Source organism: Camellia sinensis, chromosome 5 (genome assembly GCF_055761805.1).
Source record: "Camellia sinensis isolate YWXY chromosome 5, ASM5576180v1, whole genome shotgun sequence".
Classification (NCBI taxonomy): domain Eukaryota; kingdom Viridiplantae; phylum Streptophyta; class Magnoliopsida; order Ericales; family Theaceae; genus Camellia; species Camellia sinensis.
In genome coordinates, this window is record NC_138965.1 from 146850623 (window position 1) to 146876056 (window position 25434).

General features: G+C 33.3%; 1 protein-coding gene across 1 annotated transcript; it reads left to right on the forward strand.

The window, feature by feature from the left end:
• Positions 1 to 14195: 14195 nt before the first annotated feature.
• On the forward strand, positions 14196 to 22928 carry LOC114275144 (uncharacterized). Its single transcript, XM_082869972.1, has 13 exons — positions 14196 to 15114; positions 15294 to 15364; positions 15471 to 15555; positions 16651 to 16766; positions 16844 to 17026; positions 17309 to 17605; positions 18436 to 18688; positions 19074 to 19144; positions 19248 to 19329; positions 20418 to 20533; positions 20611 to 20817; positions 21828 to 21905; positions 22540 to 22928. The coding sequence occupies exons 1-13, from the start codon at positions 14577 to 14579 to the stop codon at positions 22651 to 22653; spliced, it is 2211 nt and encodes a 736-aa protein (XP_082726098.1). The 5' UTR covers positions 14196 to 14576; the 3' UTR covers positions 22654 to 22928.
• Positions 22929 to 25434: the final 2506 nt, after the last annotated feature.

Here is a 25434-nt window from a genome sequence, read left to right on the forward strand (position 1 = left end):
GCATAAAGTTTATGATCACATAGTGTTTGTAGAACCGTTTGCAAGTGCTGCTCATGGTCTTCCGATGACTTGGAGTATATGAGGGTATTGTCAATGAAGAGGATGACAAGCTCATCAAGATAGGTTTTAAACACTCGGTTCATGAGGTCCATGAAAGCTGTTGGAGCATTTGTGACGCCAAATCGCATGACGAAAAACTCGTAGTGCCCGTAACGGGTTCTAAAGGCAGTCTTTTCGATGCTTACCGCTTTGACTTTTAGTTAATGATAGCCAAAACTTAATTCGATTTTGGAGAATACCTGAGCACCTTGAAGTTGATCGAACAAGTCATCGATTCGTGGCAGAGGGTACCGATTCTTGATGGTGACCTTGTTCAGCTCCCGGTAATCAATACATAACGTCACCGTGCCATTCTTTTTCTTTACGAATAGTATTGGAGCTGCACAGGGTGAGGTACTAGGTCGAATGAAACCTTTGTCCAAGAGTTCTTGGAGTTAAGTCTTCAGTTCTTTCAATTCTGTCATTAACATGCGGTAAGGGGCTTTTGATACTGGTTGGGTACCAGGTTGAGTTTCAATGGTGAATTCGATTTCCTGGTCAACTGGGGTACCAGGTAGATCTTCAGGAAAAACATTCGAGAATTCTCGTACTACGGGGATTGCATTAACGGTGGGGGTCTCTTTTTGTGTATCGATCAAATAACAAATATAACTACAACAACCCTTTCTTAGAAGTTGTTAAGTTGTCGTAGAGGATATAATACAGGGAGGGTTGAAAACTCCAGTCCCATCAAAGACAAGCTCGGGTTGGTTTAGTAACCTAAGGGAGACCTTTTTGGCTTTATAATCAATAGAGGCATGGTTGGCAGCCAGTCAATCCATCCCTAAGATCACATCAAAGTTCCCAATACGGAGGGGAAACAAGTCTGCGTATAAGGTTTTACCTTTTAGGGATATAACATAAGATTTGTATACATTAGCACTAAGGGCGGAATCACTAGAAGGAAAAGACACAGAAAATATATATCCCAAGGGTTCAAGTGTTGATGCCAGCTTGGCAGCAAAGTGTGGTGCAACAAAAGAATGAGTTGACCCAAAGTCAATGAGGACATGAGCTAAATGAACATAGATAAAAAGTATACCTGACATAACATTTTCGGTAATTTCTGGTTTTCTAAGTACTAAGGCAAAAGCCCTTCCTTGGCGTTTTTGGTCCTTCCTCGGCGTTTTTGGTCCTTTCTCTCTCCTCCAGGTCTTGCAGGTTTTCTGACTGGGTGAAAAGGGCTAGTTGTAGGATTGGTCAGCTTTGGACAATCTCTCAGCAAGTGGCCTACTTGACCCATTTAAAGCATGCTCCTGTATCTCGATGGCATTGTCCCCAATGAGCCCTTCATCCACAAGTAGGGCAAGTTGGAATTGTGCCACCTCTGGGGTTAGTAGAACCTTGATTACCTAAGCTGGTTGTGCCCCCTCTTGGGAGGCGCAACACCGGATCTTCTGTTGTCTCTTTTCCAAAATCGCTTCTTTTGGCTTGATTCCCCAGAACGTGAGGCTTTAATTCTTTTTTCTACAATGTACGCTCGGTCTACCACTTCCGCATAGGTTGGTAGTTTCAAAACCTCAAGCCTATCTTTGATTTTAGCATCTAATCTTGCTTCGAATTTTCTTACTTTTCGAGCTTCAGTGGGGATGACATATGTCGTAAACCGAGCGAGTTATGTAAACTCGCTCTCGTATTTGGCCACCGTCATAGTTCCTTGCTTTAGATGTATGAATTCCGACGCCTTCTATTCCCGCAACAAATGTAGTAAGTATTTTTCATAAAATACTTCCAAGAATCTTGCCCAAGTCGCAATTTCTTCTTTCTCCAAAGTGAGAAGTCACCATTCCTGTGCATTATCTTTAAAGGTGAAAGTGGTAAGAGTAACCTTCTATCTTTCGGTGCAGGATGGGGCGTGGAAAATATTTTCCATGTCTTTAACCCAAGCGTCTGCTACCATTGGGTCTGGGCCGTCGATAAATGTGATGGGTTTAAGATCCTGAAACTGTTTTATGGTAACTAGCTCTTCTCGCCGTTCCAGCATCCCATTGTTGATGTTAGTCTGCAAGGTTTGCAAAAAGCTAGTAATTGCTCTTTCCATGATTTTTTCCATTGATTCAGTACCACTGACTGATGACTCACTTCCGTTACCATTATTGGCCATTCTACAAAGTAATAAACGAGGCATCACATCCATAACCCAACATATATATATATATATATATATAAAATACCAACTTTACTATTTTTACAATTAATATTACATTCTTGTTCAAAAGTCAAAATATGTTAGTGTCTCATCCTTGTAGTACTACAAAAAATAAAAAAATAAAAAGGGATTAGAACACATCATAGTTAGCGTACAAAAGAATTTTCTTCTCCCAAAATCTAGAATGGTGGGTCAAATGGGTTAAACAACCACAGGAAGTAGTGTTGCATAAAAAACTCAAATTCCCATCCCAACTATACCACACCAAAACACATCCACGCTGCCTGGACTGTGTAAATGGGGACAACTTGTATGTGCGAAGCCCCAAATTTTCTTTTAGAACATCATAAAATTTAAATAACAAATAACTTGCTAAATAAAAATTTTAACAACTAATTAGGGAAATTTAGATTTTCACATAGTCAAAGCTTAACAACTAAATTACGAGTCCACATACAATATTACAACAACTTTATAACATTCGTGATTACTAATACCAAGGATAATAAAATTTTATTTTGATAGAGTCTTGACTTTAAGTGAGCCAAGGTTCAATATTAGCAGCAGCTCCAAATTCAGCCTCAGTCCCTTCTTTGACATAATCTGTCATGAAACGCCAGGGCAATAAAATATATGCCATGAGTTTTGCAACACAATAAGAAAACGTAACCAACCTACTATTCTTTTTAAGAGAAAATAATCAAATCATGACAATTAAAATAATAGTAAAATTCAATAGCATAATAAATGTAACAAACATTATAATAATTTCGACAATTTTAATAGTTTAGGTGACACTCAAAATCTCACCAAAGAGATTTTCTTACTAACCACTAAGTCATAGCCACAGTTAATTTGGAAACCCCCCCCCCCTTGGTTAAATATTAAAGAACTACCAAAGATGTCCATATCCGGAGTTATATACCCAAACTGTAGCATCCATGGTCTGCCCCAAGGGAACGATCTGTCAGGGGTATGTAACCTCCCTGCGTGCCACCCGCACATCCACCCTTATTCCAAAACCAAATACCGATAAGGGTTCAAATAAGTCTCGTGCCATCTTAGGGTTTCGCAACACAATTTACGTAAAAATTATTAAAAACCAGGGCTCACCATGAACAACTGATATTAACCCTCAATTGTTAACTTTGTATAAGCTGTTAATCGTTTCAGTTAGTTTTTATATTAATCACAAATAATTCCAATTTTATTCATTAATAATGTTGTACCAATTCATGAAAATTCCTAACATAAAATGTTACACATGTCACACCAAAAATAAGTCAATGTACAAAATTTAATTAAACAATTAATTTAAACCATGGTATGAAATAATAATGTAGATACCAAAAACAAATAAATCATAATCACACACATGCATGGATTTTTAATCTACAAGATTACACTAGCACAATATTAAATTTTAGTCCAAATAGACAATTGAAGAGATAATTTTTTATTCCTCCTGAATTTGCCAAAAATTTTGGAATGTATATTTCGCAAATAAAATTATAAATAAATTACTTATACAACTCTAAAATTCATACAAATCCACAGAATACTCAATAAACATGTTATAATCGTTTTTCAGAAAGCATTTTCCAAAAATAAATTATAAATAATTCTTAAAAATTCTAAGAAAATTTATGACACAGATTTATCACATTTTCTTAAATTATTTCCATACTTAAATTTATAAATCAATTCCATAATATAAAAATTTATTATGAAACTATACTTCTCAAATTTTATATTTTGTTTAGAAATTACCAGATTTGGTTTAATATAAAATTTTAATGATTTTTCAAAGACATAGTAAAATCTGCCTATAGCTCCAGATTTGGTTAAAAATCTGTATAAATTCATACAAACCTCCATAATTGTTTCAAAAATGCACGGATGAAGTAGACATCATTCTAAACAACTTTGTAGAAGAAATCATCTTCAAATTTTGAGTATAAAATTGTCTAAAAATTCGTACAAATTTTCTGACAGATTCAAGGACCAAATAAATTATTCAATCATCTCTTTAATGGTATAAACTACACATGCAAGCTTATTTCCACAATAATACCACGATTTTAAGACTATCAATATCTTCAAATATTTGATATACACATTACAAACTTTACATAAATATATATAAAAATTTATATCTATAAATTAGTCATTTTATCATATGAATATAATCTGAAAATTTCAACAATTAAAAAAAATATGAGAGGGTTGAGAGGGTTTTCGTACTTAGTTGTAGGATTGAAATGGAATAGTAAAATGGTAGGAAAATATGCAACCTCCTTAACCTCCTCCTCTTATTAACTCACTCCACTATGTAGATTTGCTTTTCTCAGGTTTTCTTTGCATGCTCTAATCAAAGAGTAGCATGCATATATATAAACATGTTGAGGCTGAGGCTTTCCTTCCCTCTCTCTCTTTCTCTCTTTCTCTTCATTCCATGTAGTCCAATCGTGCCTCTCAATTCCAATGATGCATAATGAGCTCTTCTTCCCTATATTAACATGCAAGCTAACAAGTGGCAAAGTTGCCACCCAAAAATCTGAAAAAAATTTGATTCCATCTTCTTCCTTTTTCTTTTTCTTTTTTTTTTTTTTGTGTGTGTATTTATGTGGGTTTCTTAAAATTGATACACTAAGGTTTTTAACTAAAGTATTTAGTAAGAATAATTATCATGTTAAATTCTAATTAAAATAATTTATAAACAACAAATATTGAACACTTACAAAATTATTATTCTTAATAATGTATTTGTTAGTGACTGAATTGGGTTAATTTAAAACTAACTTTTACACTAATATATAATTTAGATAAACTCTGGATAAAATTAATTAATTTATTTATTTATTTATTTTCTTTTAAGAATAATTAAATGTGGGTTTTCACAGTAAGGATCCCCAAAATGCTCGATCAACTATCCATTCTGGTTGCTCAATGTATGATAGGTCATTACTAAAATCAACATTTTGAATATTAAAAATTTCCAATGGGTTAGGGACAGTGGTAAAAATGTAGTTCTCGGGATACACATTTCCCCTTCTTGCCACAAAATCTAGGGGCAAAGAGCCAATGATGTAGTGCGGGCGATCATATCTTGGGGCAAGGCCGAGGACACGGGTGGGTTCGAGAAAGCGTATGTGCGTGTAGGCACGGCTCTGCCTCCATAATAAGTATGGTACGTCAGTAGGGTCGGTCTGTACATATATCAGCCGACCCATCAATTGGGCAAGGCCTAGATACAGTCTCCTAATTATATCCTCCGAGTCTCCTCATCCTTCAAATAAGGCGGGGGCGGGGTGTTTAGCTAAAATATCCTCCAAATTAATGGCCCCAAGCTTCTCCCAAAATGTCTCATCAAGGTTAATCTCGGACATTCCTACATCACTAGAATAAACGTGAGATTTTACAGAAAAGGACTAGCGTCGGACTAATGTTGCAGGTAAATATTCAGAAAATGACTAACGTCGCAGGTAAATATTTATTTCTTTAATATGTCTAACTTTTGCTCTGATACCACCTTTGTCACGACCCAACCCTAGAGACTTAGGGCTGGAATCGCAACTTACTAAGCTTAACAAATTAAATGGTGCAGGAGAAGGTAAAATGGAAGTAGGAAATAATTAAACAAAAAATTAACTTCATTCTACTATTTTGATAAAAAGTACATCTATAGGGCTTTTCTTATTTTATTATTCAATGACCGACCATCAGTAAAAACAAAATGAAGAAAGGAAAAGAAAAACACAAAATAACGGATCAGTATCAAATTCTTGTGCGGGTTCCACTACACGAGGTTACGGGTCTTCCTTACATCTTATCACCTAAAAGGGTAAAACTATAAGCACACAGCAGAGTGAGAAATATTATACCAAGAATATAGGGAGCACAAAATAACCATGGATAGTTAATTAAGCTAAAACATTTACATAACTTAATTTGAATAAACAAATTATTTAAAGTGACAAAAACTGAAATACAGAAATTGTGTAAATAAATAACCATAACCACGGTACAGAACAGAGGTTACATGAGTGACAATCAGAACAGAGGTCAATGGATCCATAACAAATAGAGGATCACAAAATGGCCAAATAGAAGCCAATGATTATTTAAGTCCTCCAATGCGTGGGACTCCCGTGGTGGTATTTACAGAAAATAATTGTTTACAAAATCATTGTCAAATAATTTCTAAAATTTAAACAAACATATCCATGGGTTTCAATTTAAGTAAATGAAGTTCAAAAAATAATTATCATAATTGAAATATAAATATAAGTTATAAAACATAACTTGTATAAAATAAATTATGGTAGTTCAAAATATACGTTAAATATATTATGGTGACTCAAGATATAATATAACTCACCTTTATATTGACCCTTAGTCTTTACTTTTCTATAACAGCCTCGCTGTTACCCGTAAGTATATTCCTTTCTTATCGGAAGCTTAGCATTATCGGCTACTGACGCTGCCTATTTATAGAAAAGAATGAGGCATGGTTTCTTTTGTTTGTTTAATTTGATTTAGCCACCTGTCCTCACAGGTGGCCTGTTCTCATTGTCCCTACTTGGTGATTTACCTAGACTACATGTGCATAGTCACCAACCTACACGCTAGGGTGGTGACGGGCCACTGTAATAAAAAAAAAATTAAATATATTTAATCCCTAATTAAATATTTTATTTTACTTTTACGGAATATGTAATTAAACATTTAGGGTGTCATAATGAAAACATTAAATATCCTTTATGCTATAAAATTTAATACCAGGGGCCCTAAAAAAAATCTTTTTTTTTATATTTATGATATTCAGTATAAAAAAAAATTAGAAAAAATTATAAATGTTATACCAAAGAGAGGCGGAAGCAGCACATAGATAAAACAAGTTAAATAAAGTAAATAAAATAAAATAAATAGAATATTTTATATAAGAACAGATAAGCAGAAATAAAATAAACTTACAATCGTTTACTGAAAGTAAAATCATTTACTGGAAGTAATCGGAAGATACAGAATTGTTTACTGGAAGTAACTGGAAAACACAACTTCTACATGGATCCTTAAAAGTTGAATTTTAAAACAACAAATTAGAAATTTTACAGAAACTGAGAGAAACTACGAAAGAAAATTTTGAACTCTTTCCAACTCTAAATTGGCCTTGACTGAGGAGTTGCTTTTATAAGCAAAGTGGATAACTGTTAAGCTTGTGAACTGGGAACTGTAAGGCCTGTGACTGGAGTTGTGAGGCTTGTGACTTCAAAAGCTGGAAAATACTGTAAAACTTGTGACTTGAAAAGCTTGAAAATAAGAGGTGCATGGGTGCTGAGAGCATCTTTCTGTGACCAATAACTTTTTTACTCTTTTTTTTTTTTACTTGCAGTGAGGAAACGTGACTGTACAGTTGACTGATGGGGAATCAATATATATATATATATATCAGCAGCTTTTCTTAAAGTAAGAGTAGTGATTGAGGCTGATGTACATATATAGAATCCAATGATATATGGGTCTTAAGCATCTTGGAATTGTGGACCATATGGATCATGATTGGTTGAGGCTTCAGAGGAGGCTGAATCATCCGAGGCTTCATCTTCAATTTGTGACTTTGCTTGGGCAATCAATAATTTGGCCATTTGGGTCAATTTATCACTAGAGGTTGACTTGGGCTTTGCTTTGGGCTTGGCCTTGGAGGACTTGGATTTGGAAGGTTCAATGCTGGTTGATGGGCTTCTAAGTCTAACTGCAGTGAGAGAAAGCAGGCTTCCTTGTGTGACTGAAGCATTTGGGTTTTGCTGAGACTTGACCATTGCAAGAGTTGGGGCATGAATGTTAACTGGAAATTCTTGCTGGACTTGTTCAATAATACGATGGGCTTTGAATGCATCCCACCATTTAACAAAATGTTGACGACTGACTATGTTATTGGATAGGCTGTATTGCCATTTAAAAATCCAAGGGACTTTATATTTAGACATAAAATGGAGTAACCAAGGAAACTGACTTTTATGTTGGCTGAGCTTGTAAATTGAAGAGAAGTAATTGACTTGTTCTAACTCAGAAGGGATAATTTCTAGGCTGGCACCATGCTGTGACCACCATCTCAGGAATCAATAAGGGAATTTTGATTTGAATTTATGGTCAAATGAGAAAAACCAAGAATGGCTATATGACTCATTTTGATGTAGGAGGATTTTGAACCAAGCATCAATGTAATCATAGTAACTATATTGTATATCATGTTTGGGAAGGTCTCGTAGTAGAAAAGGGAGACCCTATTCTTCCATGAAAACAATATTATGAATGTACAAGGAATGATAAATGATTTTACTGGTCTAGACTCGATCATAGATAGGTTTAATGACTATTGACTTATAGTGGAAAAGAATATCCTTATAAAAGGTTATTTGAAAATCCTACGTGATTTGTGATTAGATCAAGATTAACTTATTCCAAATCCCAATTAATTCAAAGCACTCAACCTAAAATCATCAAACACTTACGAGAGTGATTTTAGTTTGTTTGTTTTTGAGAATAAACAATAAATCGACACAAACGATTTTTTACGTGGAAAAAACCACAATTGAAGAACCTTCAATTGTAATCAAAAACCACGGGCGAACCGCCACTATCAATCCACTACTGAAGAACGAAAAGATTACAAAGATACCATACAAATTACCCAACCCAGTCAATTTGTCTCTGAATCTTCTGTAACTCTTTTCACCACACCTTCGTCACGGAATTGATCCTGAAGTTGATTCCACACCACAACTTCACTTGTCGAATTAACGACTGCGTAGAATCAAACGCCTTTTGGATTCTACGCTTTAATCTTCGGAATCCACCGAAGAGAACTTACTTGAAACTTAAGAAGCAACCTCCTTGATGTATGAATCTCAATGCATAAGTTCAGAACTCTCTCAAGAACATCAAGGAAAACTATGAAAAATCTCCAAAGAAAACTTTAAACACAACCCTAGTGCTTGTAGATCAGATCTGGGAAAAGCTTCTTCAAAAAAACACCCTTAACAGCTTTAAATAGGAATCTGGATCCGCGATCTCCGCTCGAGCTCAACACAGCCCGCTCGAGCGGACTGACCAAAAACTGCGTGCGAACAAACTGAGATGCACTCGAGCGTAGGAGAATCCGCTCGAGCGTAAAATCACACCCACCAGTATTTTTTGCTTGCCCTGACAAAATACTGAGACCTGCTAATCTACGCTCGAGCTCACAAGGCTCCGCTCGAGCGGACAGAACAAAAACACAAAAAATTATATTTGAATCAACACAATGTTTTGTCTCCGGATTTGACAACATAGGGACCTAACATTATTGATTTATCGAGATGGGAATGAATGAAATGCCATCCATTAGGGAAATACAATTTGACTAATTCAAGAACATTGTGGATATTTTTGTGGACTGGTTCTTTGTAAAAAAAGATTGCATGACTGTTTAAGAACATAATATGTTCTTGGGGTAGACTTGTTAGGAGGCATTAGCGTAATTGACTGGCAGACAAAAGGGTCTGAAGACAGAGCCAAAGTGTAACTAGGTTTAGGGATATTACCAAGAATTTGGTATCGGTTGACTGGATCAATTGGAGGTGCAACAATGGGTTGAGTGGATAGCACAATGGCAAGAGGTTTTGTAGTAGGTTTGTGACTTGACATTTGTAAGAAAAATGACAGAAGTAGATTAGCATCCACCGAGGACATCTAATCTATCCATATGAAAGTTAACTAGATTAGTGTAATGGGCAATGAAATTGCGATAACTTCTAATCTCATTGAATTGAAGGTAAGGGTCTTGATGAAGGTAAGGGTCTGAATTTTACAAAGACCTTAGGAAAACTTGTCAACCCCTTTTTGATAGGTTGAAAGATAATCTTCCTCCTTGGTCTTCTACTCATACTGCTATTATTCAACAATTCAAAAAATATGTCAAGACCTTGCATTGTCTTGGCCATCCTACTGAAAATTCATTCAAAATTATTCAAATTGATGCTTCTGATGTTGGTTATGGTGGCATTCTCCTTCAGAAAAGCAGTCCCTAGTCATTTGAACAAGTTGTTCGTTTTCATTCTGGTGTTTGGAACAAAGCACAGAAAAATTATAGTACCATTAAAAAAGAAATTTTATTTATAGTTTTATGTATTAGTAAATTTCAAGATGACATTTTAAAGAAAAAATTCCTATTACGTGTTGATTGCAAAAGTACTAAATATGTTTTGGAAAAAGATGTTCAAAATATTGCTAATAAACATATTTTTGCTCTATGGCAATCCATTTTAAGTATTTTTTATTTGATATTGAATATATTCCTGGTAGTCAAGATTCTATCTCTAATTTCCTTACTCGAGAATTTTTACAAGAAGGATAGTGCATCATGCTTACTCCTTATTGTTCTACAAACAGATTACAAGTCACAAGATACTGCAAAACTATTCGCTATTATAAGTTTAAAATATCCTATTTAAAGTCACTACAAAATGACCTTTACCTTCATCAAGACCATTACCTTCAATTCAATGAGATTAGAAGTTATCGCAATTTCATTGCTCATTACACTAATCTAGTTAACTTTCATATGGATAGATTAGATGTCCTCGGTGGATGCTAATCTACTTCTGTCTTTTTTCTTACAAATGTCAAGTCACAAACCTACTACAAAACCTCTTGCCATTGTGTCATCCACTCAACCCATTGTTGCACCTCCAATTGATCTAGTCAACCGATACCAAATTCTTGGTAACATCCCTAAACCTAGTTACACTTTGGCTCTGTCTTCAGACCCTTTTGTCTGCCAGTCAATTACGCTAATGCCTCCTAACAAGTCTACCCCAAGAACATATTATGTTCTTAAACAATCATGCAATCTTTTTTTACAAAGAACTAGTCCACAAAAATATCTACAATGTTCTTGAATTAGTCAAATCGTATTTCCCTAATGGATGGCATTTCGTTCATTCCCATCCCGATAAATCAATAACCTTTTATAAGGATATTCTTTTCCACCATAAGTCAATAGTCATTAAACCTATCTATGATCGAGTCCAGACCAGTAAAATCATTTATCATTCCTTGTACATTCATAATATTGTTTCTATGGAAGAATGGAGTCTCCCTTTTCTACTACGAGACATTCCCAACCATGATATACAATATAGTTACTATGATTACATTGATACTTGGTTCAAAATCCTTCTACATCAAAATGAGTCATATAATCATTCTTGGTTTTTCTCATTTGACCACAAATGCAAATCGGAATTCCCTTTTTGGTTCCTGAGATTTTTTGGCCTTTTCAAGTAATTTAATTAGTGCCAGATCCCAACTGTAATACAAGGCCAACTCTGGTTGCCCACCAGTATCTCAAAAATAATTCAAAAAAAGAGAGAGATAATTTCTAACTAATTTAAAATAAATAAAAAAAAAACATAAAGGAACAAGTGGAACCTAATAGGAGATAAGTATACAAGTAGATCACCTTAAGCCACACCACCAAATTATTACACTTGAAAAAAGAAACATGAGTTCACGAGTCACAAGTTAATGTACAACCACTAAATCTAGTAATTCAACTACAAGCCTCTCCTTGAAAACAAAATGATTCAGCAAAAGACTTTGGCTAAATTCAACACAATAACACAATAGGAACTTAACTAATATTTTAAAATCAGCAATTTTATTTTAATTTATTTTCAACACAATAACACAATAGGATGACTACAACGAAATTTTCATCTCCCATTACCTCCAAAAAATGTTAGCTACTCAGCTTACTTTGCAATTTAAGAAATGTTGATCATGAAATTAAAAAATTAAACTTAAATGTAATGTTGATCAGTAAATATGTAATTTCACATTTGGAGAAATCCACTTTTATCTCTAAAAAATTAAACTTAAACGTATAAATGACTACCATTTTGTGCAATTTCCACTTTAATAGGACTTTTGGGTTCATAAAAAAAAAAAAAGAGGACTAAACCATTTACAAGATCATATTTTGAGATTTATTGGTGTTTTACCCTTAAATTATTAAATTCAATTGGTCAAAATAATGGAATTTTTATTAATTATTAACCTTTTTCTTTGTTAAGCATAGTTTTTTATTTTTTTATTTTTTATTATTATCGGCAAGTATATTTGTTGTTAGTCTTATTTTAAAGGCATTGGTGATAACCCTTAATAGCGTACTAATTTTTTTTTAAAAAATTGATGAATGTATAAAAGTTCTTCAAATTTTACAAAATTAGCATACAATCTAAAATCAATAGACTGATAAGAATAATGTAAGAATTTTAAAGTCCTTAAATTTTTTGGAAAGATTTTTAAATTTATTGGATCAGACATTTAATTCCTAGCCTATTTTGAAAAGCGACATTTTTTTTTATTTTTTGACTTTCTAAAAAAAATATAGAAAAAAATAAATAAATAAAGAGATGATATAATCCAAATAAGTCGATATATTAGTAAATTGATTTTTTTTTTTTTAATATCTTCCTAAACAAGTTCTATCTATGAGTGGGTCAAGGTGATAGGTTGCATTTGGTGTAGCTTTGAATGCTATTTAAAATGATGCTAACCCAGAATACACAATGTCGATGTGCACACCTTGTCATAGAAGTTTTGGGTCCACTTTGTGGATGTTGTGCCATTATTTATTTATTTATTTATTATTATATATTTTTTTAAACTTATACTAACCTATATTTATGGGGGAAGAATAAGGGGATTTGATTACCATTTTTTTATTATAAAGAATTTACCCTAGGTGGACGTTGTCCCATTATTTATTTATTTTTTATTATATTTTTATGAACTTATCCTCACCTATATTTATGGGGAAATAATAAGGGGATTTGATTACCATTTTTTTATTATAAAGAATTTACCCTAGCATGTATTTAAGGGAAAGAATAAGGGGATTTTATTACCCTTTTTAACCGTATGGCCTATATCTAAGGAGAAAGGAAAATGGAATCACTCCCAACGTCTTATACGGGACTTAAATTCACAACTTACGATTTGAATGGTTTATTTTATATAATTTTATAGTAAGTTTAGTTATAAAAAAAAAAATGGATTCCACAATTGTAATCAAATAATTTTATTATATTTGTCTTTATAAAACTAGGGCAATATTTTTGGTTTTTAAAAAAGGAGAATTAGTGAAATATCTCTCTCTAATTTTGGGTAATAAGCAGGGCCGGCTCTGGCCTAAGGCCAGTAAGGCCTGAGCCTTAGGCCTCAAAATTTTGGCCTAAAAATAGGGCCTCCAAATTTGATAAAATATTATAGGCTCAATGTTTTTTTTTTTTTTTTTTGGGTTTTTGGATCAATTTAAAGGGTCTCAAAATATTTTATTGGGTCCATATATGGTTTAGTCCATATTTATTTATAGGTGTAGTTTGGTCTATATTTTTTTATAAGTGTAGTTTGGCCCATATTTATTAAAATGAAAATATATATATATATATAAAAAGTGTTTGGGTCCAAGAAAAATAATACATATAATATATGGGCCCAAAATTTTTTTTACCTTCTTTATCTATTAGATTTTAGTGGAATAAATAATTTTGTTCAAATTTTTTTACCTAGGCCTTTATCAGTTTTAATTGAATAATTTTTTCTTAATTTTTTTGTCTTAATTTTGTTTCATTAAATTGTTTTGTTTATAATTTTAATGATTATATGTACAAGTAAATTTTTTGTGGTTACAAATAAATAAAAAAGTTATAACATATCGTTTTATCCATAAATTTTTTTTTTAATGTAAGAGGGGCTCCCATTTTCAAAATTCGCTTTAAGCCCCCTAAATCTCAAGGCCGACCCTGGTAATAAGAGAGGTCCAACATGTTGTTTTTATTAGTTAAGGTTTGTTGGTGAAATTTTTTTGTGAAATCAGAAAAATTTCTCTGTATCAAATTTTTTCTCTGTAAAAATATTGAGGAACCTTAACTATTATAAAAATAGAATTTTTTTAAGGTATCTAATATTAAGATTTTATAACATAAAAGACATACAATATTTTCATATTAGTTAAGTTCTTTCAATATTTTAATAGAGAAAAATTTAATTTAAAAAAATTTCGCTCGGCAAAAAGAAATTTATTTTCAACACAATAATACAATAGGATGATTAGAACGAAATTTTCATCTCCCATTACTTCCAAAAAAAAAAAATTATTAACTACTCAACTTACTTTGCAATTTAAGAAATGTTGATCATGAAATATTTCATCTCCCACACACACACGTACACACACACTGAGAGAGAGAGAGAGAGAGAGAGATAGAGAGTTAAGGAAATGTGGAATGGAAATGTGAATACTTTCCATTTGATGCCCCAATTTTATATGAAAAAAAGAAACTACCAAAACAAGAATATGGAAAAAAATGAACTCCCTCTCACGATAAAAGCCACTCACTACATCTCTACATCTCTACCGCAATCTCTACAACTGTCTTCCTTCTGTCTTTTTTCCCAACCAAGAATTACAATGGATCAGCAACCACAATCCATTATTAAAAAACCCTCAAAGTTTTCCCGGTTTCTGCGATCGATTTTTGGCAGCTGCGGCGGGAAGTCGGTGGAGAAGACATTAGTTGAGGATGAAAAAGATGGGAATAGAGATTATTCTTTTTCTTTTTCTGCCTCCGGCTCGGACTCGGATTCAGCTTATTCTTCAAAGGAAAAGGGCAGTAAAAATGGAAAATTGCAAAATGAGTTTCAGAATGTGACAAATGACATTAAGGAAGAACTTCAAGTGGCTGACTTGAAAAGGAAGTTGACAGAAACTACTGAAGAGCTTTTAGAAATTCATCCCCGTGAACTCAAGTTCATATGTGAGTCTTATCAATCTCGATCATCTGTTTTCCTAGTCTCTAAATTCCATACATTTGATTTTGTTAATATTAGTACATATTACATTTTATATATACTCTTTGTTCACTTAACAATTGGTTATCTAAAGCAATCTTTTTGAATAACATGCCCTAATATTATTCCTTTTTTTCTTTTATAGTTGAATTGAAGAAGCAGTCAACGTGCTCTGTTCGACTCTTCAATAAGTCCAACAACCATGTTGCGTTTAAGGTACAAACAAATCATGTTTTATTCGCATGAGTAGTACTAGTGAAACATTGCTGCATTTTCTAAATGGAATGGTGGGTGGAAATATAATCAATGGATTTTTTGGCAGGTTAAAACTACATCTCCAAAAAAAAAATATTCCGTGCGACCGAACATTGGCATTATTAAGCCAAAATCAACTTGTGAATTCACCGGTATGTCTTGTAACTTTTATTGTAAGTGAAAGTTAATGTATCATAAGGTTTTTCAGAAAAAAAAAAAAAAAGAAAAATGAATAAATACTTGCTGTATTTTCTAAAGCACACATACAAATTGGTTACCTATATATATTGGTATCAACAATTGAGTAAGGAGTGCATACTTCTCATTTTATTAGTAATTGAATTGAAAAAACTTTATTAAAGGGTGTTTGAAATTAGTTGGATAGCAGTAACTGATGGGGATCCATCATTCATACCTATGTGAGGCAAGGACGGAATATTTTTGGAATTGATTTATTTGTTTGTGCTTTATTTTAGGATTTCTTATTTTAGGACAGATGATCTTGAATATGCATATAGACTATTGTCATGGAGTGATAATTCAAACCTTGAATTAAAATTGTGCAGATGTTTCATAGAAGGCCGCATGCCAAGCTATTTTAGTTTAAAAGCATAGGGGGTTATCCTGGGGTGATCATATTAGGCATCATTGTTGTTTGGAATGCTAGTTGATAAATATACTGATGATAGCGGTGTTGGGGGCATTGGACCAAATGAAAAAAGTTATAAAGTTTATGGATTTTTATGGAATTTTGTTAGGAAAGGAAGGAAAGGCCATGGCTTTAAATTTTTGTCCCTCTAGCTCCAACCAATACTCATTCAGATGATTTTCCGAGCTTCTCGGGCTCTCCAATTTTTCTTTCAATGTTTGTGCATTATCAGAGGCAATTTTTTGGATTCTTTTTGTTTTGGTTAAGGTAAAAGGACAGTTTTCATTTTCGTGGATATAGATAAATTTATAGACTCAGATTAGTATAACATTATTTTCCCATCACTGGGAAATGTCCTTAGATAAAAAAGAGGAAAATTAAGAAAAGAAAGGCAGCAAAAGTAATCTCTTTGCACATTATTAAATTTACACAATCTTTAAACTGCCATCTGAAATAAACTTGATATATTATTGCAGATTTTAGAAAATGTTGATACATTCAAATATTGTGTTCACATCTACTACATTCATCATACTATCTAAATGTTTGTTGTCCTTGTCTATGGTTGTTCATGGTTGACAAATTTGGTGTTATGTAGTTAAGATGCAAGCACATAGGGTGGCTCCTCCTGACATGATATGCAAAGACCAGTTTTTAGTTCAGAGCACAGTTGTTCCTGCAGGGACCAGTGATGATGATATTACTCCTAGCATTGTAAGTTGTTTTGTAGTTGTATATAAAGTTGTTGGTCCTGATTTACTATTCTGGTTTCTCACGGTTTAGTTTGGCAGTTTGCCAAAGATGATGTCAGATACGTTGAAGAGAACAAGCTGAAAGTGGTCCTTGTCAGTCCCTCCAATTCTCCGGTACTTTCACCAATCAATAGAACATTGAAACAGGTGCCGGCTTATGAACCTTCAATACTGAAAGATCAAGTGCTGAGGAAAGTCGAAAGCCTTACCCAACGTCACACAGTAAGAGATTCTCCTTTTACTTTGATATCAGGCTCATCTATGTACATTTTATATGTGGACATCAACATGATGTAAGTCTATTCGGGGAATTGTACATGTGAATCTAATGGTTACATTGGAGCTTCATTATGTTCTGGAAATTGACCAGTTAGGAAAGAGATTTGAGTTAGGGATTCAGCATATGACTCAAGCTATCTGTCATATTATAATGAAGTTCTTTTCCCTTGGTGTTGTATCTGAAAATATAGTATATTTGTGATTTTGATTTTTCGTTTGTGTCAGGTTACTGAGGATGTGGAGTCCAAAGTAGAAAATAGTGAGGAGGTAAATTCAGCAAAGAATTTAGAGTATAAAACAAGGAAGGATGCGGATGAGCCTTTAATGGATGTCGGGTATAAAACAAGGAAGGAAGTGGATGAGCCAACAACAGATGTAGAGCATAAAACAAGGATGGATGTGGATGAGCCAATAACAGATGTAGAACATAAAACAATGAATGATATGGAGGAGCTGAAGTTGGTTAAAGATGTTTCGGAAATGAAGTCAAAACTAAATGGACTTGAATCAAAACTAAGTGAGGTCAGTTTTCTCCCGGTTTTCTGGTTTCCAACTACTTGTATTAATCATGTGGCTTTCCTTGTTTGCTGGTTAGTTGCTAGGGTACCTGGGTTTAATGAGACTTCTCTGGCAGCTATACCTAGTTTGATATTTTATGCCTCCAACATCTCTGGTTTTTTTTTATATGAGGGATACATTTATGAGAGCTTGTTAATATGGAAGCTATACCTAATTTCTTCTAGATATATTTTATTTTCAATCCATGTGAAAGATATGATAATCTGTGGGATCCTTGTGGACTTGGTTGCCCTTTTTATGCGGACAGATTGGCTTGAGATTCCATAAAGATGAGAATATTATACCATACAGCCTTGCACTTTACCCTTATAGTTATTTCACTTTGGTCCTTGCACTCCCAATTGTGACAGTCAAAACCTTATATTTCTAGTCAAGTTTCAATATCAATATCGATACTTCCGTCAAGTTCCGTATAGAAAATGTTCAAAACTGGCCAGATGAATGTCACGTGAATTAAAAAAGTTTCCATCAAAGCAAATATCAGTGAATAAAGTGAATCTTCATAAAAAAAAAACTTGGGAGATTTAAATTGCCAAATTAGGCCATGTGCTGCTACATGTCTAATTCCAGTCAAATTTACTGGCAACCATTGACCGAGGTTTGACATGGCAAGTTGACCAAAAGTCAGTTTTTTGACTGCCACAATTAGAAGTACAGGTACTAAATGAGATTTGAGGTAAAGTACATAAGCGCAAAGTGTAATTTACCACATTAAAAATGCTTCAGCATCAATTATGCACTTGGCTTCATTTCCTGCTGTGAACACTTTGTAGGATGAGAATGCCTGCCAGTTGAGGAAAAAATGGAATAGAGATTATTCTTTTTCTTTTTCTTCCTCCGGCTCAGACTCGGATTCAGCTTATTCTTCAAAGGAAAAGGGCAGTAAAAATGGAAAATTGCAAAATAAGTTTCAGAAGGTGACAGATGACATTAAGGAAGAACTTCAAGTGGCTGACTTGAAAAGGAAGTTGGCAGAAACTACCGCAGAGCTTTTAGAAATTCATCCCCGTGAACTCAAGTTCATATGTGAGTCTTATCAATCTCGATCATCTGTTTTCCTAGTCTCTCAATTCCATACATTTGATTTTGTAAATATTAGTACATATTATATTTTATATATACTCTTTGTTCACTTACCAATTGGTTATCTAAAGCAATCTTTTTGAATAAAGAGTACAATTCATTGTTGATGCATTATTTTTTTATTTTGGGAAAAAATAAAAAATAAAAATTGCCGTGACTTTCTTATCATGTTAACAAGATACCAAAAATGAAAACAAATTGGTTTAATTTCTTACTGGGAGCGAATTTGTTTTATTTCAACATATTATTTCATTTGTTTTTGTTGTGTTTCGAATTTCAAACTAATTGATTAACATGCCCTAATATTATTCCTTTTTTTCTTTTATAGTTGAATTGAAGAAGCAGTCAACGTGCTCTGTTCGACTCTTCAATAAGTCCAACAACCATGTTGCGTTTAAGGTACAAACAAATCATGTTTTATTCGCATGAGTAGTACTAGTGAAATATTGCATTTTCTAAATGGAATGGTGGGTGGAAATATAATCAATGGATTTTTTGGCAGGTTAAAGCTACATCTCCAAAAAATTATTCCGTGCGACCGAACAGAGCCATTATTAAGCCAAAATCAACTTGTGAATTCACTGGTATGTCTTGTAACTTTTATTGTAAGTGAAAGTTAATGTAACATAAGGTTTTTCAGAAAAAAGAAGAAAAATGAATAAATACTTGCTGCATTTTCTAAAGCACACATACAAATTGGTTACCTATATATATTGGTATCAACAATTGAGTAAGGAGTGCATACTTCTCATTTTATTAGTAATTGAACTGAAAAAACTTTAGTAAAGGGTATTTGAAATTAGTTGGATAGCAGTAACTGATGGGGATCCGTCATTCATACCTATGTGAGGCAAGGACGGAATATTTTTGGAATTGATTTATTTGTTTGTGCTTTATTTTAGGATTTCTTATTTTAGGACAGATGATCTTGAATATGCATGTAGACTATTGTCATGGAGTGATAATTCAAACCCTGAATTAAAATTGTGCAGATGTTTCATAGAAGGCCGCATGCCAAGCTATTTTAGTTTAAAAGCATAGGGGGTTATCCTGGGGTGATCATATTAGGCATCATTGTTGTTGGAATGCTAGTTGATAAATAGACTGATGATAGGGGTGTTGGGAGCATTGGACCAAATGAAAAAAGTTATAAAGTTTATGGATTTTTATGGAATTTTGTTAGGAAAGGAAGGAAAGGCCATGGCTTTAAATTTTTGTCCCTCTAGCTCCAACCAATACTCATTCAGATGATTTTCCGAGCTTCTCGGGCCCCCCAATTTTTCTTACAATGTTTGTGCATTATCAGAGGCAATTTTTTGGATTCTTTTTGTTTTGGTTAAGGTAAAAGGACAGTTTTCATTTTCGTGGATATAGATAAATTTATAGACTCAGATTAGTATATCATTATTTTCCCATCACTGGGAAATGTCCTTAGATAAAAAAGAGGAAAATTAAGAAAAGAAAGGCAGCAAAAGTAATCTCTTTGCACATTATTAAATTTACACAATCTTTAAACTGCCATCTGAAATAAACTTGATATATTATTGCAGATTTTAGAAAATGTTGATACATTCAAATATTGTGTTCACATCTACTACATTCATCATACTATCTAAATGTTTGTTGTCCTTGTCTATGGTTGTTCATGGTTGACAAATTTGGTGTTATGTAGTTAAGATGCAATCACATAGGGTGGCTCCTCCTGACATGATATGCAAAGACCAGTTTTTAGTTCAGAGCACAGTTGTTCCTGCAGGGACCAGTGATGATGATATTACTCCTAGCATTGTAAGTTGTTTTGTAGTTGTATATAAAGTTGTTGGTCCTGATTTACTATTCTGGTTTCTCACGGTTTAGTTTGGCAGTTTGCCAAAGATGATGTCAGATACGTTGAAGAGAACAAGCTGAAAGTGGTCCTTGTCAGTCCCCCCAATTCTCCGGTACTTTCACCAATCAATAGAACATTGAAACAGGTGCCGGCTTATGAACCTTCAATACTGAAAGATCAAGTGCTGAGGAAATTCGAAAGCCTTGAATCAAAACTAAATGAACTTGAATCAAAACTAAGTGAGGTCAGTTTTCTCCCGGGTTTCTGGTTTCCAACTACTTGTATTAATCATGTGGCTTTCCTTGTTCGCTGGTTAGTTGCCAGGGTACCTGGGTTTAATGAGACTTCTCTGGCAGCTATACCTAGTTTGATATTTTATGCCTCCAACGTCTCTTGTTTTTTTTTATATGAGGGATACATTTATGAGTGCTTGTTAATGTGGAAGCTATACCTAATTTCTTCTAGATATATTTTATTTTCAATCCATGTGAAAGATATGATAAACTGTGGGATCCTTGTGGACTTGGTTGCCCTTTTTTTGTGGACAGATTGGCTTTAGATTCCATAAAGATGAGTATATTATACCATACAGCCTTGCACTTTACCCCATATTTATTTCACCTTGGTCCTTCACTCCCAATTGTGACAGTCAAAACCTTATGCTTCTAGTCAAGTTTCAACATCAATATCGATACTCCTGTCAAGTTCCGTATAGAAAATGATCAAAACTGGCCAGATGAATGTCACGTGAATTAAAGAAGTTTCCATCAAAGCAAATATCAGTGAATAAAGTGAATCTTCATGAAAGAGAAAAACTTGGGAGATTTAAATTGCCAAATTAGGCCATGTGCTGCTACATGTCTAATTCCAGTCAAATTTACTGGCAACCATTGACCGAGGTTTGACATTGCAACTTGACCAAAAGTCAGTTTTCGACTGCCACAATTAGAAGTACAGGTACTAAATGAGATTTGAGGTAAAGTACATAAGCGCAAAGTGTAATTTACCACATTAAAAATGCTTCAGCATCAATTATGCACTTGGCTTCATTTCCTGCTGTGAACACTTTGTAGGATGAGAATGCCTGCCAGTTGAGGATAAAATGGAATGGTCAATAATTTGAAGACTGAAACATTCTGTTAAATTTCCAAATTTAATACACTTAATGGATTTAGAAAGTGGTTTATGATTGCCTTTCCACTGCTATATGTTCAAAGAACAGTGCTCATGATTTTTCCGAATTTACTTTTGCAGGCTGAAGTTATCATTTCAAAACTAACAGAGGAGAGGAGATTGAATGCTCAAGAGAGGGAAAGTTTACGGCAAGAATTGGTACTACATCATTGCATTCTCTTCTTGTTTAGTGTTTTCATGTACACCAGCAGTGTATCTAAGGGCCCGGTTACTCTATTCTATGATATTTAAATGGAGTTCCATTATATTGTCTTTATTTAAAGACACTGTTGATATTGCTCTTGGGGGTAACTTAAATGAAGGCTAACAGCAATGGCCGTTAAGATGAGTTATAAACCCAATTAGCCATTGAAACCCTTTCCTACCTATGAATCCAAGATCCAGTGGCTTAGTTTGTACTCGCAAAAGTTGCATAGAGAGTATCTGTATTGGATAGAGAACCATTTTCTTAGAATACCATAAGAACCAATAGGTGAAAATAGTCATTAATAACATCTTTAGACCTCTTCAATGGACCTTTGCTTAACAAACTTGTATGGTAATCGGTTTCTAGTTCTTTCTTGATCTCCAAAATTTTCATTTTGAAACTCTTGTATTTTGTGCTATTTTCACTCTCAAAACAAATAACCCAAGTGGGGGGTGAAAATTTCTAGCAAATCTATAAGATAGTCAATGCATCGCTTTTGCATTTTTGCTTTTTTTCTACGACTTTCACTTTTGGAGACATACTTGTTGGATTTGCTTCTTGACATTGGCTTAATTGCTTTTGCAGACTTTGTTGATGAGCAAGAGAGTTGTACGAAAAGTTCATGCAGGATTTCCTTTCCTATTTGTTTGTATGGTGGCACTTGTCAGTGTCATGCTCGGGTACCTTCTAAACCGCTGAGATAGAATTTTTAGCATGAAGAACGTCTGGGAGATTCAATATATGCCTGCCTCTACATGAGAGAATTGTTTATATAACCAGAGGTTGTTGATAGAAGAAGACATAGATCACTAAAATTCCCTCCTTTTGGTGCCTTTTTGTGGCGCAACTTCGTAGTTGTTCACTAATCTGAATTGAAGTTGGTGAGTTCAATAGAAAATCTCATCAAGGTGGTTTTAGTTGTATGCATTTAATTTTCAAAATCAAGATATAGATGTTTTTGCACATTGTAGTCATGATTTTGTTTGGCAACTACTTTTTTTTCATGTGATAAACCTTGCAATCACGAAATAAGTTGCTTTTCAACTAAGAAAGTCAAAAAGTAAAAAATTTATTTAATTTGACTAAATAAGTAACTCTTCCTTAATTTTTATTTTTGAGAAAATCCTTGCAGTTAGCTGTAAATATGATTTTACCCCTAACAGTTTAAGAAATTCCGTTGTGTCTGATTGGTTAGGTTAACAAAAGGCTTTACAACATTTTAAGGGTAATGTAATGTGATAATTTTTCACAAAAAAGTAACTAGTTAAAAAAGTTTCACAAACTATTTTTTCGTAACAGAAAGTAAAATTTTAAATGCACCAATTTTTTTTTAGATTTTATAAAATAAAAAATTATTTACCAAAAAATTGCCGAATCCAATAGGATGACACCAAAAAAGCTAGCCAATTTATTTTTATTTTTTATTTTTTTTTAATTTTTGTAATTTATTGTTTAGCGATATATATATATATATATATTTTCCTTTTGTTATATGAAAAATTCGAAAAAGGAAAAAAGTTTTAAACTAGAAAAGCAACGTTACAAGATCAAGGCTCCCACTTCTTCCCTGTAGGCGTAACGTACCAAAAAAAAAAGGTAGGTTTTGGTAGAATTTTTTAAATATGATTTGAGAATAGAGTTATATTTTGAGTTTGTGAGTTTTAGAATTATAATTTGAGTGTAAAAAATTTGTTTTGTTACCAGTTTTGAATTGAGTTTTGAGTTGAGTGTTGGATTGAGTTTTTAATGTTTGACGTGACATGTGAAATAAGAAAATTTGTTTGGTTATGAAATTTTAAAAGAATTTTCAAAACTTAATTCAAATTGTTATAACTCATAACCAAAAATACTACTCAAAACTCTATTGAAAATTTTGATCAATAAGCTAATTCTTTTTAAAATTTAATTAAAAAAATTAATTATTAACAGAAAATAACATTAATCAATTTTTTTAATTGAAAATATTACAAAGACAATAATTTTTTTTTTTCAAAATAAATATTCAATTACTGATTTAAAATAATTTTTGATTGTATATTTGGTTCGAATTTTTTATAAATATTTTTCAGTTAAAATATTTTTATATTTTTAATAATTACTGTCACGAATTATTTGCTATTTATTGTATTGTTATTTTCAAATGAATAGCCAAAAAATTTATTAGGTATTATGTATGTGAGAGTCAAACAAAAATTAAAATATTATTTTGTTAGCATCTACACAGTTTACCACACACAATTCAATTTTATTCAATTTTTTTTATTCGCTTTCAACAGAAAATTAGTCTATAATAGCACAAACACATGTATGTATGTATGAAAGAGTTACCAAAAAAAAAAAACCATTGTAGTGCTCAACTGGCCGGACATCCGGAGGGATGCTTAGGGATGTCTCATAGACTCAAAAAATTCAAAAACTGTATGAAAAGAAAAGAGTTTTGCATTGGAAGTTTGTTTTGGAATGAGCTCAGCCAAACTTGAAATAGAAATGTATTTTGAAATGTGTGGTGAAATTAATTTTTAAAAAGCCCATCCAAACCCCTTGTTCACGTGAAAAGGTGAAATTGTAATTGAAAATTTATACCAAACACAGCCTTAGTTTCTCGCAATTAAACCAATGTCATGGTGGAATGTTGATCCATCCATAATCGCGATCAATGGTTGTTAGCCCTCTCCTTAAGTAGCTCAATTCCTGTTTAGAGAGAAAAATGAGATTGGGGGAAAGGTTTTTTTTTTTTTTTTTTTTTGAATTGATTAAAACTAAGCATATTTGGAAAAACTGAGAACAAAAAATTGTTAGTACCTTTCCGCGGTACCAAGGAAGCTTTTGTTCATAGCCATGGTGATGCAAGTAAGTAACGGTGTCACGATCCCATTCCGCCCCTAGTAGAATGGTGCCATGATGGCCAGTAATCTGGGATTACCGAAGGCCAGCTTTCAAAATTCACACCCAATCAGAGTATAATATATAGGGCTTACAAGTGCGGAAGCAATATAAGTAAATCTAATTAGTCCATAAGAGCTGTGCATAAGTCTATGGAAAAGCATACATCTTTACATAGCTTTTGAAACTTAAATACAAATACAATGAAGTACAAAAATACATTTTGACCAAAAGGCTTCTCAAGACATCATATACAGAATACAATAAAATGCAAGCTAAGAAGCATGATCTTCAAGATGTTGCAAAACACGAATCCAAAACATATCTAGGAGTCGCCGCCGTCCTGCTCATCACCTACATATATATAGAGAGGGTGAGTTTGGATACTCAGTGAATGGTATAAGTAATAAAGGGGTTTGCATGACTGATATTCAAGATCCTTAGCAAAACAATACATAACATATCTAGTATGAAATCAAGGGATGAACCAAGTTCATCTAGTGGGTCTTTCAAGCTTCAAGGGATGCTTACTAGCATCAATGTAATACAAGGGATGACATTCCGGACAAGCAAACCCACGCGATAAACCGTCGGTGG

What these genes read in the sequence shown, in the direction of transcription:
- LOC114275144 (XM_082869972.1), top strand. Translation starts at nt 14,577, where the DNA reads ATGTGGAATGGAAATGTGAATACTTTCCATTTGATGCCCCAATTTTAT. An exon ending in ATCAACTTGTGAATTCACCG is followed by an intron (nt 15,556 to 16,650) that starts GTATGTCTTGTA and finishes GGTGTTATGTAG; the next exon opens with TTAAGATGCAAGCACATAGG. An exon ending in AAAGTTTACGGCAAGAATTG is followed by an intron (nt 21,906 to 22,539) that starts GTACTACATCAT and finishes TTGCTTTTGCAG; the next exon opens with ACTTTGTTGATGAGCAAGAG.